Source organism: Lissotriton vulgaris, chromosome 6 (assembly GCF_964263255.1).
Source record: "Lissotriton vulgaris chromosome 6, aLisVul1.2, whole genome shotgun sequence".
NCBI lineage: Eukaryota > Metazoa > Chordata > Amphibia > Caudata > Salamandridae > Lissotriton > Lissotriton vulgaris.
In genome coordinates, this window is record NC_141694.1 from 499,675,385 (window position 1) to 499,693,919 (window position 18,535).

The 18,535-nt window shown below is 42.6% G+C and overlaps 1 protein-coding gene across 1 annotated transcript in view; it reads right to left on the bottom strand.

The window, feature by feature from the left end:
* The window catches only part of LOC147707490 (CD109 antigen-like), a 911,073-nt gene that overhangs the window by 532,254 nt on the left and 360,284 nt on the right, over positions 1-18,535 (bottom strand). Inside the window, exon 11 of the mRNA XM_086926507.1 lies at positions 15,633-15,854. Coding sequence (XP_086782633.1) covers positions 15,633-15,854 — 222 coding nt within the window. The remainder of the gene's footprint in view (positions 1-15,632; positions 15,855-18,535) is intronic.

Here is an 18,535-nt window from a genome sequence, read left to right on the forward strand (position 1 = left end):
GGCCAGGGTCAGACTAATTTGCATATAGCCAAGTTCTGCGCTGGGATGGTGCAGTGAGCTAAAAAATGGTGATGGATCAAGCCCTGATCTTTGGACTGGGTAAGAGTGGTCTGCTTAATTCAGACACTCTGTTCATCACCACCCCCTTTTCTGAATTAGTTTTGCACTGCAGCACTTCCTTGTATAGCACCAAACAAATGGTATTGAATAGTGACTTTATAAAGTGCCTCACTTCTTGGCAGAGCCATAGTTAATCCATTTATCCTTAAAACCTATGTCCTCAGTCTTAAATGGTTTCCCTACTCTTCTCTGTGCATACAAAGTATGTGTCAGTTTGAAGTGCTCCAGTTTTGTGCAGCACCGCAAATGCAACTATTTCTCGTTAAAGCCTGTGCCTAAATCCTTATTCTGATATGTCATTCCAATAAAAGCGCTTTGAGGCATCCTATATTTATATCCACTTAGGTGCAAGAGATGTAGCCTAACTGCCACAGCTACTCTCCACTCCAATCTATCCCACTCAACAACAATGTACCCCACTCCACTACATTATACCCCAATCCACTCTGCTCTACCCAAATCTACCCCACTCCACCCCAATCTTCCCCACTCCTCTCCAATCCACCCCAATTTACATCACTCCAATCTACCCCACTCCAATCCACTTCAATCGACCTCACTAAAATCTATCCCTCTCCACTCTAATCTACCCACTTCACTCTCCACCAAAATCTGACCTATTCCATTGCAATCTACCCCACGCCACTCATATCTACTCCACTGAATTCTACCCCACTCCAATCCACCCCACTCCAATCCAATCCACCCCACTCCAATCCAATCCAATCCACCCCACTCCAATCCAATCCAATCCAATCCACCCCACTCCAATCCAATCCACTCCACCCCACTCCAATCCAATCCACCCCACTCCAATCCAATCCACCCCACTCCAATCCAATCCACCCCACTCCAATCCAATCCAATCCACCCCACTCCAATCCAATCCAATCCACCCACTCCAATCCAATCCAAACCACTCCACCCCACTCCAATCCAATCCAATCCACCCCACTCCAATCCAATCCACCCCACTCCAATCCAATCCAATCCAATCCACCCCACTCCAATCCACCCCACTTCAATCTACCTCACTCCACTCTAATCTACCCACTCCACTCTAATCTACCCACTCCACTCTAATCTACCCACTCAACTCTAATCTACCCACTCCACTATCCACCAAAATCTAACCTATTCCACTCCAATCTACCCCACGCCACTCAATCAAATCTACCCTAATCTTCCCCACTTCACTCCAATCTACCCCAGTCTATCCCATTCCACTCCAATCTGGCTCATTCAACTCATATCTACTCCACTCTAATCTTCCACACTCCACTGTACCCCAATGTATCTGACCCCACTCCAATCTACACCACTCCGCTCTAGCCCCAGTTCACCCCACATCACTTCAATCTGCTCCAATCCAATCTAGGCCAATCTACCTCACTCCCCTCCAGTCCATCCCAATCTACCCCAAACTATCCCACTCCACTTCAAACAATCTACCCCATTCCACTCCACTCTACCCCACTCCAATCTACCCTACTCCAGTGTACCAGATCCCACTCCAATCTACCCCATTACAATCTATAATCTACCCACCCCCTCCACTCCAATCCACCAAACTACACTATACCCCATCTATCCCACTCCACTACAATCTACCCCACTCCATTCCATCCCATCCCACTCCATTCCAATCTAAGTCAAACTGCCCAAAGGTACCCCAATCCACTCCACTCTACCCCAATCTACCCCACTCTAATCTACACCTTGTCACTCCAATCTACCCCACTCCACCCCAATCTACCCCACTCTACAATACTCCAGTCTACCCCACTTTACTCTAATCTACCCCAATCTACCCAACTCCACTCCAATGTACCCCACTCCAATCCACCCCAATCTACTAACGACAATCTCCATTCCACCCCATCTACCCCACTCCAATCTACTCCTCTCCACTCATTCCTATCTACTCCAATCTACCCCACACCAGTAAAATCTACCCCATTCCCCTGTACCCTACTCCACCCGAACTTACCCCACTACACTCATACCAGTCTACCCCAATTTACCTCACCCCCTCCCAATCTACACCACCGCACTCCACCCCAATTTACTCTACCCACTCCCTCCAATCTACCCCAATCTACCCCACTCCACTCCAATCTACCCCACTCCATTCTACTCCACTCCACTCTACCCCACTCTACCTCACCACACTCCAGTCTACCCACTTTACTCAAATTTACCCCACTCCAGTCTAATCTCCCCCACTCTAATCTACCCCAATCTATCCCACTCTTCCCCACTCCATAATTCCCCAATCTACCACACTCCACTCTACTCTACCACACTACGCTCCAATCTAATCTACCCCAATCTATCACACTCCACTCCAAAATACCCCAATCGACCACACTCCACTGACTCCAATCTACCCACATCTGTTCCACTCCGCCTCAATCTACCCTACTCCCTTCAATATACCCCAATCTACCCCACTCCATTCTACTCCACTCAACCGCAATCTACCTAATACCACTCCAATATATCCAAATCTGCCCCACTCCACTATTTACCCCCACTTTAATCAAACCCACTTCACTCCAATATACCCCACTTCATTCTATTCCACTCCAATCTACCTCACTACATTCCAATCCACCCCACTCCACTCAAATCTACTCCACTACAAACCACCCCTCCACCCTCCCCACTACAATCTTATCCAATGTACCGAACTTCACTCTACACCGCACCACTTGAATCTATCCCACTTCACTCCAATATACTCCATCTAACTCAAACCACTCCAATCCACCCCAATCTACCTTGATCTATCGCACTCCACTTCACTTCACCCAATCTACACAACTCCACTCTAATCCAATCTGCCCCACTCCACTCATCTACCCACTCCAATCTACCTCACTCCACTCCACTCCACTCCACTCCACTCTCCAATCTACCCCACGGCACTCTCCTCCACTCCAATCCAATCCACCAAACTACATTTTATCCCAATATATCCCACACCACTCAAATCTGCCCCACTCCATACCAATCTACCCCACTCTACACCAATCTACTCAATCTACCCCAATCTACCCCAATCCACCCATCTACCCTAATCAAACCATTTCACTCCACTCTACCCCACTCCACTGCAGTCTACTTCACTACTCTCTCTCCACTGCAATCTACCCCACTCCATTCCAAGCAACCCCACTCCAATCTACCCCAATCCACCCCACTCCACTTTAATCTACCCCAATCCAACCCACCTCACTCCAATCTACCCAGTACACCCCAATCACTCCAATCTACCCCTCCAGTCAAATCTACCCCACTCCATATAAATCTACCACACTCACCCCCACTACATTGTAGAGAGGGCATGTGGCCCCGCTCCGAGCGGGTGGGAGCATTTTTGAAGCTTCCGCCCTATGGGAGCGGACTTGGTGTTTGCTCCCAATTGGTGGCAGATTTCAAAATGCTTTTGCCAAGTGAGAGCAAGCGCAGATCTCCCTCGCTTAAAGGAATCGGCCCTAGGGGTGGGCTCCCCAGGGCCTCTCGAGGCACATGGAAGGGGACTGTGTGGCCCCCCTACTCATACAAAGACTATTCTGCACTGGGGGTAGACTCCCGGGGGCTTCTTGAGGACAGGGGAGGGGAGCCACTTGGCCCCCTCCCCATACAAATTAATGTTGGCCCCAGGGGTGGGCTCCTCGGAGCCCCTGGTAGCTATTTTTTTTGGTTTCAGTCAGGGTCCCTCTGGGTTTTCCCCATGGGGCCTAGGGAATCCCTTCCCTGCCCCCATATATCTTTATTTTTTACAACTTCAGGACGGGAGCTAAGTGCCAGAGTCCTAATTGGGCTGCCAACAACATTTTTCCAATGTTTTCTGACAGCCAATCAGATCGCTCACTCTCACAGAAGGCTGACACCTATGGAAGTGAAATGGCCCTAGGGAAATAAAGCTCCCTGGGCCAATCAAAATGCTCCATTTTTAAGTTATCACTCCCATGAGAGGCTGTGACATTTTCATTAGCCCAACCATCCAAATATGTATTTTTTTAACCCTTAATATCTAAAATCTGAACAGATTTACAGTAAATCACAAAAAGCACAATCTACGGATGGACCTAGATCTGGCTTCCTGCGAAATTTTGTTCATTCCATTCAGCAGTTTTTGCTGTAGCCTTGTCTAAAGAAGTCTGTGGAAAATGCATGTTGATTTTATCTTTCTCAGCCCCTGCTTGACATATCACCCAAACCTTTCCAAGAAGGAGTGGAGGTTAAAAAGGTTTTTTGGGAAAAGTTTTGTTAAGATTCATCAAATAGGTCCAAAGTTATTAGCAAACCAAAAAATGCTCTTTCTATGGAAAGGTCAACCTATCTATAGCTACCTAGTGGTACATATTGTAAAAAAATATACGTAAGGAGCAAAGACTTGCGTTCTAAAGACAGTAATTGTTACATTAAATGAAACTACAGAGTAAAGACATAAAAAGTAAAGTCTGAGGAGTAAAGGCATGAGGACTAAAAGTTTGTGAACTATCTAATATTCTGGGGGAGTTTTGGTGCCCTGAAGGGAGCGCCACAGTTTGGTAGCTAGGAAAGAGAACCAACATCTCTGAAAATATGGGTGACCAGATGTCTAGATAAAGTACACAGAGAAGCTGAAGGAAAGCATGGGAACAAACTGTCCTTAAAGTATGCAGGTCCTTGCAGAGAACCAGAAGAGTGAGGAAGAGGTGTCAAAGTTAGATCGGCTGCGACAATTTGAATAATTTGCAATCTGTGGACTAGGTAAGCTGGCTATCCAAATTAAGAAAATAATTGGGTCTGTATGTAATCAGGGTTTGGGCTATGGTACGACAAACTTCAAGGGGAAGGTATGCAAAGAGGTTTTATTTAACATCCTGATTAATGAGAAGCAGTTTCCGTTAACCTGATTGTTCCCCCTCTTTCTCTTGTCAAATCAATCAAGTAAGAGATCTCAACAATCATGGCATCTGGTTTCAGGGTTAGGGCGCAAGCATCTAATTCACCAGGCCCCAACCGGGAGACCAAGGAGAGGATTGTTTTCTAAAGGAAATGATCTCAGTCGTATTTTTTTTATAACTCTTTTTATAGGGTTCAATACTTGTACAACAACATCAGCATACACAGAAAAATGAAGCTGCACAGTACTTGAATATACCCACTTCAGCAAGTTCTCATTACATGCAATCACATCAGACATCTTAACCAAAGTTTATGATGTTTTTCTGGGCAGCTGTGGAATTTGTATACACATTTTTCTGCCATGGCACATTCCACACTCCCCTTTCAGCTATCAGAAGTTTTTGCTCAGATCTCCAATGACGTGCTATGTCCCTTTTGGTGATAAGAAACACCAAAGCTACAAGAATTCTTGTATATGGGCTCCCACCTCACTCATCCATCAGCCCTAGAAAAATCAATTTTAGTTCTCACTCCACTGATCTACCCATAACCTGCATCCGTGTGTGGCACTTGTTTTTCCAGTATCGTATTGCATGGTATTCCTATATCATATGAAAAAAGGTGCCTTGGTGTTGTTGACATCTTATGCACAGTGGGTCTAGACCTCTCTTTATTTTATTTAGCCATGTGGGGCTGTAGTATATTCTGTGTAGGTATTTAAGTTAAATTTGCCCAGTCTCATATATATTGCAAGCGTCCTAGGTGCAATTTTGGCCTCTACCCAGCCTTCCTCTTCTAAGGGGGCACACATCGCCTTCCCTTCATTCCCTCCGTTGCACCATGGGGTCAGGGGTAATATTTACCAGGGTGCTACAGAGGAGATTCTATTCTTCCCTATTTGTGATTCAACGATATGTGCCTCTAAGGGGTAGTCTCAGTATTATTGTTGTTCATCCTCAAATAGTTGAAGGTCATCCACTCTGCTACAGATGACATACAAGTTTTAAAAGTCTCTTGAACTGAAAGAGTTTCAGCTGAGAAGTTAAGGATGATTTGTGTATCATCAGCATAAACCATGCTGTCAAAGGAGGAGAGTAAAGAGGTTAGATGAGCCATGTAGACCGTAAACAGGATTAGACAAAGGGAGGAGCCTTTGGGACCAGAAATCTCTAGATTGTGCTTTGGGGCACTGTTAAGCAGAATACATGTGTGGGTTTGGTCGAGGGTAGTGGGTGTGTGCTACACAAACTTGCTTTGCAAATTATTAACATGAGGCGAGTTAAATAATGAGAATTCACAGCAGTGGCATAACAAAAAGCCTTTGAATGTGTAGGATGGCCGAAGTAAAATCGGAAAGTTCTTCATTTGCAGCATGTGCAGAATATCTAGGGAATAGGTGATAGCTCCTGGAGAGTGCAGGGGTCAAAGAGTAGGATTTAGGGCTCTGGGTACGGATGGGCATAGATGGCTTTCTTAGGCACACCTTTGGTGTACCTGCTGCACGGACATACAGTTGTGTCCCTTAAATAAGATGGCATTTGGCTAGGAGGCATGTTGAGTCTAGACTAGAGTGCTGACCTAGTGTCATATAAATAAAATGGTGGACAGAATAAAAACACCATTCTGGACCCCAGTTGTTCGAATACCATGCTGGAACCTCCCTTCCTTGCTGTATTGAGCACACTAATTGTCAAACATGGACCCAGGCTCCTCCAAACCAAGCACAAGGTAACCAAGCCGTACTGTAAAGAAGGTAAAATAGTCCAGGTAACAAGGTGTCCTTACCAGAGGAGCACCCTCTATAGGAGTGCTTCCAGGGCTAGATGTGCAGCAGCTTCAAGTTAAGGCTGGAGTGCTGACTTGAGAGCGATGTAAATTAAATGATGAACATAACAAACATCAAATCGGTGCCCATCCACTCCAATACCATTCAGGAAGCTTCCTTCCTGGTGGTATTTACTCCAAAAAGAAATCAAGTTAAAACAACAACGCAAAACAATAAACACGCATGCAGAAATGCCTAAAGGGCTTTGTCTAACGCTATAAGGGCAGGTTCCACGCAGGAGGTAAGGAAACAGATCTTAATATAAGGCCACACAATTACAGGCAAAGAAGGCCCATGATGAAAATAGATGGAGGGATTTGTTGGTTGCATGTAATGGGAAAAACTGGTGTTGATTCTGGCACTTAATTAAGTGGCGTGGCGATAATGTCGATCCGGCACCTGTTAACAATGTCCCCTCAGAAGCCTGGGTTGCTCATTATCAGACCAAATTTACTTCACATGTTAATGATCCAGAGTCAACACTAACATTTACTCTAATGGAAATAGAGCGTGCTTTTGATGGGGAGCTGCAGGTAGAGCCGACATATTTAAATTTGACCGAGAGAATTGGCTGAAATATATTTTCCTATTCCAGAATCCTGGCATGGGGCTGAAATTATCCCCATATATAAAAAAAAGGGGACCGAGCCTGTCCATCCAATTACCGGCCTAATAGTCTTATAGACACTATGAAAAATTTGGTGGCTAGATTAGTGATAAGCAGGGTAAATAGGTGGATTGATGATAATGAGACACTATCCACCTATCAAGCAGGATTTCGCTCCCATGTTAGTACCATCAACCAAGTTTTTAGATTTATGATGTTATATTGGAACACCGTGGTCTTAGCTGGTGGAACCCTCTATGCAGCAATTGTAGATCTTAAATCTGCATTTGATCTAGTGCCCCGTAACAAACTTTGGGACACTCTCAAAGAAGCTGGGATGCCCGCTGAGATCCTTTCATTCATCATAAAACTACATGATTTCACCTATGCCAAGTCAGGTGGGGCCTACAGGGGGAGACAACAGAACATTTCCCGGTGAACAAGGGAGTGCGGCAGGGGTGTGCGTTAGCCCCTACCCTTTTCTCTTTGTTCATTAATAATGTTATCTCATACTACTCTGAATACCCCACAGACGCTCCTACTCTCGCTGGTTCGAGGGTTCCTTTATTAATGTTTGCAGACAACACTTTAATTTTGTTTGAAACACAAGCTAGTCTGCAAAGAGCCCTTGACAGATTTAATCTTTTTTGTGATAACCATGATCTTGTAGTCAATGTTGACAAGACAAAGTTAATGGTTTTGCATAAAAACAAAACAGTGAAAGCCAGAGTAGAAATGAATACTGCGTCCCTTGCGGCCCTCCTAAAAGAACATTGTTTATCCCAAACCAAACCAGTGGCACCGGTTTTGGCAATTTACCAAGGAAAGGTTAAAACCTCAATAATCTATGGAGCCGAACTCTGGGGCTTCGAAAATGTAGTTCCTTTAGTCCTAGCTCAGAAAAAGTTTTTTAAGGGCATTGACCGGCCTTCCCCAGTTGACACCACTTAGACCCTTACTGTTAGACCTGGGGTGTATTTCCTTTGAGGAGGAAGCTTGTTATAGACCTCTCGCGTATTGGCGACGGCTTTGGCTTAGTTATTGCTATGGCTACATTTTGGAGCTGGACGTAGGCCATAAGAAGGAATAGGATGCAGGGCAGTATGTAACAATGTAACTATGTAATTGATTTCAATAAGCTATGGTGTCTTTAGTCTCTTCCAATCTAACCTGTTTATAAGCTTATAAGATTGTGAACTTTTAAAAACTTTTTTTAACCTAAACCTGCGTAATTATGGTTATTCCTTTCCTTCAAGGAATTCTTATCTAGTCTTAAAACAAAAGGTTTTATGGCATGTATTATCAGTTTGATATGTTTTAATAGAATGTTATTGAATTTTATTATGTGACACTTTAATTGTTTAAAAAAAGTAATTTCTTGTGTTTTTATTTATTTTGTTTATATGTGTCTTTTATGATTGTTTATGATCGAATATAGACTAATTGATGATGATTGATCAATAAACACAAACTTAATAAAAAAGCAGATTAAGCTACCCAAGAGAGGCTCATCTAATGGGGTGCTCCAAGTGTCAGACCTAGAGCCAGGCACCTCCAAGCCAAGTACAAGGAAAACAAACAGGACTGTAAAGATGTAAAATGTAGTCCAGGCAACAAGCAGCATCCCTCACAGTAGTGCTATCTGGACCAGACGTGCAGCAGTATCCTTGAAATAAAGTGGCATTTAGCCTGAGGCTCACTGAGTGAAGAAGAGAGCGCTGACCGAAGCAAGATGCAAAATAAAATGGCTTCATAACATAAACCTCAAAATGGAACCCAGACAAAGTTCACTTCCTGGTGGATTCACACAGATACAAAATCAAGTAAAAATAAGAGTGAGAAACAAACACATAACCTAAACAAAGGAGCACTGCCAGTGCCTAATATGGAACCAGGCACCTCCAAACCAAATACAAAAAAAAAAACAAGCTGGACTGTAAATGACTGGTAAGTCCAGGTGACAAGTGGTCTTGACCAGAGAGAAGCCCTTCAAAGTAGTGTTTCCTCTCCCTCTATTATTCATATAGATTTCACACTTGAAAATATGTAACTAACATTTACTTTATTCCATTGATAAAACACAATTCTCCAACATCTTTTATTAACCTAGCTATCACTGAAAATGTGTGCAAATTTGTGCACAAGAACGTTGTGCAAAGCAATGATCTAAGAATGCTAGCACCAAAGTCTCTGTTGAATTCTTGAGCACAACTGTATCAACAGAAACAAGCATTGGTAAATGCCTTCGGTTTCGCCTATGTGAATAAGAATAAGCTGTTTTTTGTTTGTAAGTTGTAGCTTGGTGAGCAGTTGTGCAACAGAAGTTACTGAAACGTCATTAAAGTGTTATGACTTACAATTACAATAGCCTAATGGAAATAACAGGCAGCTAGTAGGCTGCCATACAATTTACTGTGTTTAACAAGAGAAGCGCACACAATTTAATGCATAGTATGTAATGCATAGATGACAGATGAAGCAGGGACAGTGCATACAAGACTGAGTTTATAAGGATACAAATATATTGAAATACCGAACTTACCACCAAAAACTTATTTTTAAGTCACTCCTAAACCATTAGTGCCTTGTCTTACGGAATCTAACTGCAGAGTACAAAAAAGTCACACAGCTCATTGAATAACACTCACGCTATTTCCCCAATTCATCCACCATCCTTACCATATAATAAGAATTTAGTACAAATAGTGCTATTGCTAACTTTACTATGCACCATGTAGCTGTGTTTTGTTTGCTCTTATCTAGTGCAGAACTGAAGCAGACCAGGACACATAAATATATTATATCTGGTGTTTAACGCCATCAATGAAATCCAGTTTATGTTGCATGTTTCCTAACCCAGTTTCTATGTTTGCTATAAGAAGTGAATATAATTAATAGAAGAATAAAAAAAGGACAGCATGCATCAGCCAGCTGAGAATAACAAACAATTCAAAAAGTAAATGGAACAGCATTGTCTCACACATAAAAGAAGTACAGAGTTATCGAACAGGCAGAAATCAATACAGCATAGCCAAAGGAGCAACATGTGTGGTGTGGCTGAGGAGTGGGCAGACAGTCTCAGATTAAATAAGTAATCTGTGTAGTCTTGATTTCACCACATGCCTCTCTTTTACCATCCCACACTTCAGCTCTACCTCATATTAACAATATATATCTATATGTATATCTATTTCTATATATATTACCTACTCGTTTTGCCAATAACTTTGAAGCAATTTGAAGCAATCACCCTCCCCTCCTCTTTCCCGCCTTCATTATCTGTCTACTTCCCCTGCTCAAACCCCCCTCACCTGAATCTCTCACCTTGCCTGCTTTTTCCCTTATGTATTTGTGCTTATTGTTTATCTCGACCTTACAAGTAAATATGTTGCCATGCTCTAAGAACTGTGTAACCTTTGTAACGATGTAACCTGTAACTATGATCTGATGCTCATGTAAAGCGTTCTGATACCTCCGGGTCTAGCCAGCGCTGTATAAAACTTTTAAAATAAATAAATAATAAATAAATAAATTAGTACACCACTCCCTTCAGCTGCTGTGTTGAAATTTTAGGGTGATTTGTCAAGTGGGGACTGAAAAAAAGGGGGGGCCCAAAACGCATTTTCCCCATGTAATTTCCTATAGGGGTTTTAAACGTGTCTACAGCCCGAACCCCTGGACGGAATTATATAAAATTGGGCAGAAAGGTAGCTTTTGGTTCAGCGTGCTTTTTGTTATTTGGTGTAAATCTTTTCAGTATGAGGCGCTGACCCTCTGCAGATCCATCTGTGTATCCGTGTGTCCACTTGCTAAAGCAAGGTACTGATGGGCTGGTCACAACTTGATAGAAAAGTTTCAGCCGACCATTTTATATATCGGGAAATGGTCCCTAGGGCTAAAAAGTAGCATGCAAAGTAAATGAAGGGGTCAGGTTAGAGCTTTCCTGTCCCCATGTGTGTGTAATAGATATGTGAAAAGAATGTGCAATGGGCAGAAAAAAAGGCAGATTTTTTTTTGCCACACGTGAGATCTGCAGAGCCATCGATGATAGTGGGCCCCGTGTAAATCTGCGACAGATTCGTAGACCTCGCAGTGAATGGAAAAAAAATATTCATACTCACACACCCACTCTGACACCCAAACAGACATTCTCACACTCACTGTGACACACAAACAGAAACTCTCACATCTAGACAGACAGTTTCATTCTCCGTGATACCCAGACACTCTCAGACCTACTCTGACGCCCATACAAACAATCTCAAACCCACTCGCATGCAGTCCTAGATCCCGTGCGTACTCGTGAATCCACCACAAAGTTACTCACGAGGTCCGCATTTAGCATTGTTGGGGCTTTGCGAATTTGTGGAAAAAAATAAAGAAATTGGGCTTTTTTGCAGAAAAATGGTACAAAAATGCTGGCCATTTATATTTACAAAAGGAAAGATGAAAGGAAGCCTGTGATTTGTTAACTCGAGCAGCATAAACAAGAGAACATTGTGGGGAGTAGCCATTTTAGCTGCTTTTATATTGAGAGGGGAGGTGGTTTTCAGGAGTTCTGACTGGAGATTTCAAACAAAAACAGATGTTACCCGACATAGAAATAAAACTAAGAGCCCAGCAAAGAGCTTTTAAAAGTATGCTGAATATGTTGAAATATATAACGTATATCTAGATAAAAATAGGGAGTGTATGTAAGATGAAAGAAAATGTGTAGCTTCTAGAAACAATCCTAGAAAGTAAAACAGAAGGATGTTTAGAAGAGAATATGAAGTAAAAACACAGTGAGCAGAAAGGCAGAAAGAGGAAGTGGTATACTGTATATATATATATATATATATATATATATATATATATATATATATATATATATATATATATATATATATATATTAATTTCATCCTGCCAGTATGAATCAATGTGTTAGAAATTAGATGTGGGTGCTTGCTTTTAGCATTTAATTTAATATTATATAATTTGCACATGCACACACTGTCAGGCAGGCACTTACACTCCCACAAAAGGACTTGTGTACCCATCACACCCATAAAACCATTTACACACCCATTTCCTCACCTTTACATCCAAGTTTGAGTCCTAGTTCACCCTTACAGCCTGGGAGGACATCCGCAGAATGCAATCTGCACCACAGGAAGAGTTTTAGGGGAGTTTTTAGAGGACTAGATCAGCACTCTTGTGAAGGGAGAATCTTGATTGTAGTTGACCTTAGAATTAGGGCCCCTAAGGGCAGTGGCTCGGAGAAGATGAGAAAGGAGCAGAGAAATGACTGGGGAAAGGCTCCAGAGGAGAGAGAGTATTCTTCACAGAAAAAGAGTTCCCTATCGGATTTGATACAGAAAGTAGTGTCTCCTCCCAAACCCAGTCCGCTGAGGAGCCAAAGGCAGACAAGCTGAGAGGGGCTAAAGGCTCAGGCTGGGCCAGCTAGCTGCTGAGGAGAGAAAAGCTGAGGCTGAGAGCGGCTTGAAGGAGAAAAGGGTCTTGTTGGCTCATGAAGTGACTGTCAAGAAGATAGACTTAAAGGCCAAGTAGCTGTTAGAATCTAGCAAAAATGGTGGGAGCAAAACTAATGTGTCCAGTGCAGAAGAAAGAGTCCATATACCCAGAGACTTGGGGGCATATTTACAAGGAGTTAATGCCACTAGAACGTCACTTTATCAGACATTCTGGTGCCGTTAATTCCTTTGCCTTATTTACAAGTCAGCTTTAAGCCCCTTAACATGGCTTAACGCTGCCTTGTAAATAATTGCCCCTATTCATGCAGCATTTAGCATACAGGGGGCGGGCAATGGGAGTTGCAGTGGGTGTACTGCCGCAACACCCATTGCTTTTTTACGCTGCCCCATATTTGGAAGGTATGGGGCAGCACCAAAAATATCGCCAGAGGCTACCTGGTCTTAAGAAGGCGATACGAGCAGAAATGTTTCATTTCTCTTCTTATTTTGCTCTTTCCATGTGTGCTGCAATCAGCATAGAAATAGCAAATCGCCTGAAAAGATTGCTTATATGCAGGAAGCTGTCCCTTCCTGCACATAAACAGCCGCAAGGCAGCAACATTGCGCAAGGGTGCCTAGGCTGGCACTAGGCAGCTTTGTTAGAACCAGCACTAAGGAAAACACAGGTGTGCGCAGCATTCTTCTAAATAAGGTGCAACCCTGCATTTTGAAACTGAAGGAACACAGTGTTACCAATCTTGGCATAACACTGCACTCTGCCAGTTTCTAGTAAATATGCCCCTTGGTGTCTGACTGTAAGGAGGGGGCTTATATAGACAGGTTGTTTCAGACATATGAAGCAGTTCTAGATGTACAGAGGATTTCTAAGGAGGATAGGGGAGCATGCCTTTGGAGTCACATTCCTGGTGATGGAAGGGACATGCCTACTGGCCCTAGAGAATGGCAAGAGGTTGAGGTATCTCATCCTGAAAGAGACTGTTGTTGGCAAGTATGAATTCTCCCCAGACAAGTGCAGGTTGAAATACAGGGGCAGTCAGAAACAGTGTGAGCAGTCCGGGGAGAGTTTTGTGGGTTAGTTTTGAAATGTTTTTTAAAAGTTTGATTGTTTTCTAAGAAGATTTATGTAACCGTTTTATGCTTTTTTTTCTTTCCAAACAGAACTGGGAAGAAGGAACTGCCTTCAGACTGTGAAAAACATGCAAAAACATAGTACTTACTGTTGTATCCTTTTTTCTACAGTGTCTTTTGGAACGCTCCATGTAATATACTATTCTATGAAAGAAAATACAGGTTCATCTGTGTCTGTTCCAAATTTAGTTGCACCTTTTACCCAGAACAGCATATGAATATAACAAGCAACTCTTGCTTGGTACTCTTTTTGCAAAATGAAATCAGCGAGTTCTCTAAGAAGTAGATTTTTTTGTCGCAGATGAAGGCCAGTATAATTTCAAAGCTGTGCTTAACGTACCTGCCAAAATTTGACAGATGCTACAGCAAAGTTCTCATGGTGTCTTGAATTTAAGTGTTTAATGTTACAGTTTGAGTGGAAAAGTTATTTAAATTATCCCATATATATTCTGCACAGCTCTTAGTTAGAAACCAATTTTTTGTATAATCTTTATGGTTGTTTTTCCCCACTGTCCATTGATGACTGTTACAACAGTAGATCACTTTTGGTGTATGAGTATAGAACCTGAGAACAGTAAAAAAAAAAAAAGGGAAAATGCATCCACAGTTCCCATGAGGAAGCAGGGTCTAGACTGATTTGCATACGTCTAGGTCCAGACTGGGGTGACGTGGTAAGCAAACTAACAATGGATTAAACCCAGATCTAGGACTGGGAGTAAATTGATTTGTTCAGAATACTGTCCCTCACCTGGTCTTTTTGCTTTGTAGTCCCAAGGGGGAAGGGTATGCCCAGACGTGGGTCTCATGCTCACTGTCCCACTGGATTAAAGCTAGCCTGCTAATGAGGGGTGATACCCTGAAACTAGTCCCAGGATGCTGGATTCCGCTCAAGGGAGGACCTGGCCTGGCAGTTCGAATTTGACGGTTCCCTTGGGGAGCAGGGTCAAGACTGTCTGCATATGGCTGGGTCCAAACTGGGGTCGCGTGATGAGCAAAATAACAATGATTTAAACCTAGATCTATGACTGGAGGTGAATGTTTGATTTGTTCAGCATTTCGTCCATCATCTTTTCTTTTTGCTAAAGTTTTAGGCAATTTAAAAAACACTTTTCCTATGGAAACATGGCCCTAACTATAACTATATACTGGTGTAATTATTTTTTTAATACACTAAAATCTCTTACAATACAATTCCTAAAGCATTGGATATTGTACACATAAGAATGGGCACATCATCACCCAGAAGCAAAGGAAGTAAAGTACAGTTAAGTAGGGAAAAGAGAGTTGGGGCCAGCAAAAGAGTAGGAAATAGGGGGAAGTGGAGATGAGAAGGATTCATCATTCCAGGGATCGGGGGAATGTAGAAGAGGAAAGAAGAAATAGGGATGACTGATAATTTGACTCCCATAAACAGCAAAAAAGATTCATAGACGCAGAGGAGGAGGAAGGGGAAGCAGGAGGGGGACACCCCTATTCCGGTTAGGAAGAGAAGGAAGATGCAGACAAAGTGCAAAAAGCAATTATGTATAATTTCTACTTGACACTTCTAATTCTATGATCTGGTGGCACAGATACCTTAATTTGCAACTTTTGTGTTGTCGCCAATAATGGAACGTGAACCTGAACAATACCATTCTCAGGAACTGTATAATGAGCAGGAGCAGTCTTCTCCCTCTTACTTTCATTTATCCTCCATCTTTGAATCTGGCGATAAGTTGACTGCTCAACTGTGACTTGAACAGTATTTGCTCTCTCTTCTGTGGTCAGCAACATGTTGTCATGTCTCTTTATCATTATCTAAGAAAATATAAGAACATGTATAAGAGCAAGGGCACTCATATTACATTTGCAGTAACATAGTGTAAAGCAGAGGTTCTCAAAATGTATTGCTCTAAGCAAAATCTTTTGAAGTCGGGCCAACACCAAAACGTTAAGGCAAGCATTGAGATGGGAGCGAGAGGGGGGCACGGGGTGCAAATCACAAGGGCGATCATTATATAGCCCTTTCAGGAATGTTGTTCTTTAGCTCATATGACATACGAAATAAGATTTATAAAAGAGCAAATGCATAAAACAAAAACAGCATTGACCAAAAACACTACTTCTCATAATTGGGGTACTGTAAGTCCCTGCCAACCAGGGCCCCACTGCAACTGCACCTGCTGCACGATTAATAGCTGAGGCCCGGAGAAGCAGGCTATCTTCTCTTCTTGTGTATCCAACAAAAGAGAGAGTGAGGGATTCTTCACCGTAGGGAAGGGAGGTTACTCGTAGTCCCCGGGACTGAAATCTAGTATAAACAAAAGAGGAGTAACCCCAAAAGCAACACGAAAGGTTCTTAATGGGATGTCAAAAGAGGTAGCAAAAGGACAATATCCTTTTGTTAAGAAACCCCTCACTCACCAACCTGGTTGGTGACATGCTTCATCATTGGGGTCCACCCAGATGGCCGAGTGCCACCCGGGTGTGCTGCGACACCTGACTACAGTGGAGCTGGTTATTAGTGTGGAGTGCAAGAAAAGTGATGTTAAAAATTGTCCTGGTATGACTTGTAAAAAAGACTTTATTCAGAAGCTACTGGACAATAATAAAAACAAGGTGTAGATACTGATAGGTTATAATGACCAGTAGTATCTATGTGTGTGTTATATAAAAAAGTGTCTACATGTTTCAACCTGTAGATGGAAATCCCAGGTTTTCGTCAGGACCAAATAGGAAAATGGGTGGTGTACACACACTAACGTGTACCCAGTCCTAAATTCCTTCTACCTTACTGCAAAATAGTGCAGCAGGCTGCCTCAAAAACCTAAATAGGTGAGGAAAAAACAGAGAAACCTGTGGAAGGAAATGGAAACAATCACAAACAGATAATATACATGCCTGTAACGTAGTGTAGGTTCTCAAAATTCTGCATGCTTCATGCGAATCCCATTTGTAAATGAATTGTATTTAATAATGTGCCAGGGACGTGGATACTAGAGTGGGTAATTGCTGGTATCTGGTGCAGTAGTGCTTACTGGCCGTATATCGTTCATTGGATATTGTCCTTTTGCTACCTCTTTTGACATCTCATTAAGAACCTTTCGTGTTCCTTTTGGGGTTACGCCTCTTTTGCCTATCTAATCTTCTTGCCTTTTTAAAGCAAGGATGTGCACTACCCTAATGCTAGCAGAGAGAACGAAGCCCCATGCCCACCTTTTTAAAGTAAGCCATTCACCCTCAGACCCTGGGCCCCAGTGTCGCTGCACCTGCTTCACTAATCATAGCTACTGCCTCGAGAAGTTCTGTATTAACAACGTAGGGACCCAGGAGCACCTTGCTCATTAATGGCGACAACAATCTGGATATCTACTTCACCTGCTCTCTCATGGTCAGAGGCCTGTAAAAATGCACACCTTTCTTAGACTAACCATAGGTTGTCATCAGCCCAGTTGGTGACTAAGACGGCACAACTGCCTTACAGAGACAATACTAGTAATACTCGTAAAACCAGTGAGTCCAGTAGCCATAAAAATCACATTTCAGCATGTATTTACACTAAAAGACTTCAGAGCAAATCCTGGCCAATTTCTATCAAATCTCTTCACTGATTTAAAACCTAGACTGGACATACTTGACCCCGTAAATATAAAGCAAGCATTGACAATGCCAACAGTTCTGGCTTTAATGGAATGTTGTATGGCAATGTGAGGCATTACAAGTAAATATGGGAATGGATTTGTATATGTGTGGAAGGAAAGAAATGCAGAACAATATTAGTGTAGTTTAAAAGGTCAGGTGACAATTACACTGCCCAGCAGGACCTAAACATTCATGTAGGTTAATGACTACCCTTCTCCCATCTGCCAGAGAAAAGCACCATAAATTATCTAGTTATCTAAGACACTCTAATTACATTCCAATGTCATGTGTCTATCCCTGAAAGTTCAAGCTCAGGCAGCTGGATAAATACAGAAAATGACCACCGCTGTGTGGATGGCAAACACTACAAAACATCTACTCCTGGCTTCAAAAATATGGGTGGAGCCAAACTCCCTCTCCAGTGTTGCTCACGTAATTGTCTGGTGACAGCTGCCTGGACAAGCCAGACCATATGAAGAAAAAATAGGCAAGCCGCAAAAACAGATGGTTTAATCATACTATTATGATGCTGAAACGCAAGTGCCTGAAAACTGGAAGTGAACCAACAATTCTAATTTCTAAGAAAATGCATCTGTAGTTTCGCAGAGCGTTAAAGTAGTAGCCAGGCATCTCTCACGGCCTATACCACATGTCCCTGCTTTTTACTTTGCTGCGATTCCTGCGAAACTAATAAACATCACTGAAAAAGTCACTGAGAGCTCTCTGTGATTTCAAAGTACTTCACTTCTCCTCAAAAAACACAGTGGTAATGGGTACAAGTTGTTTGCGGCACATTTTTAGAAGACCCTCTCAATCCATCAATTAATGTACCAGAGACCAGATGTTTCGAGGTAATG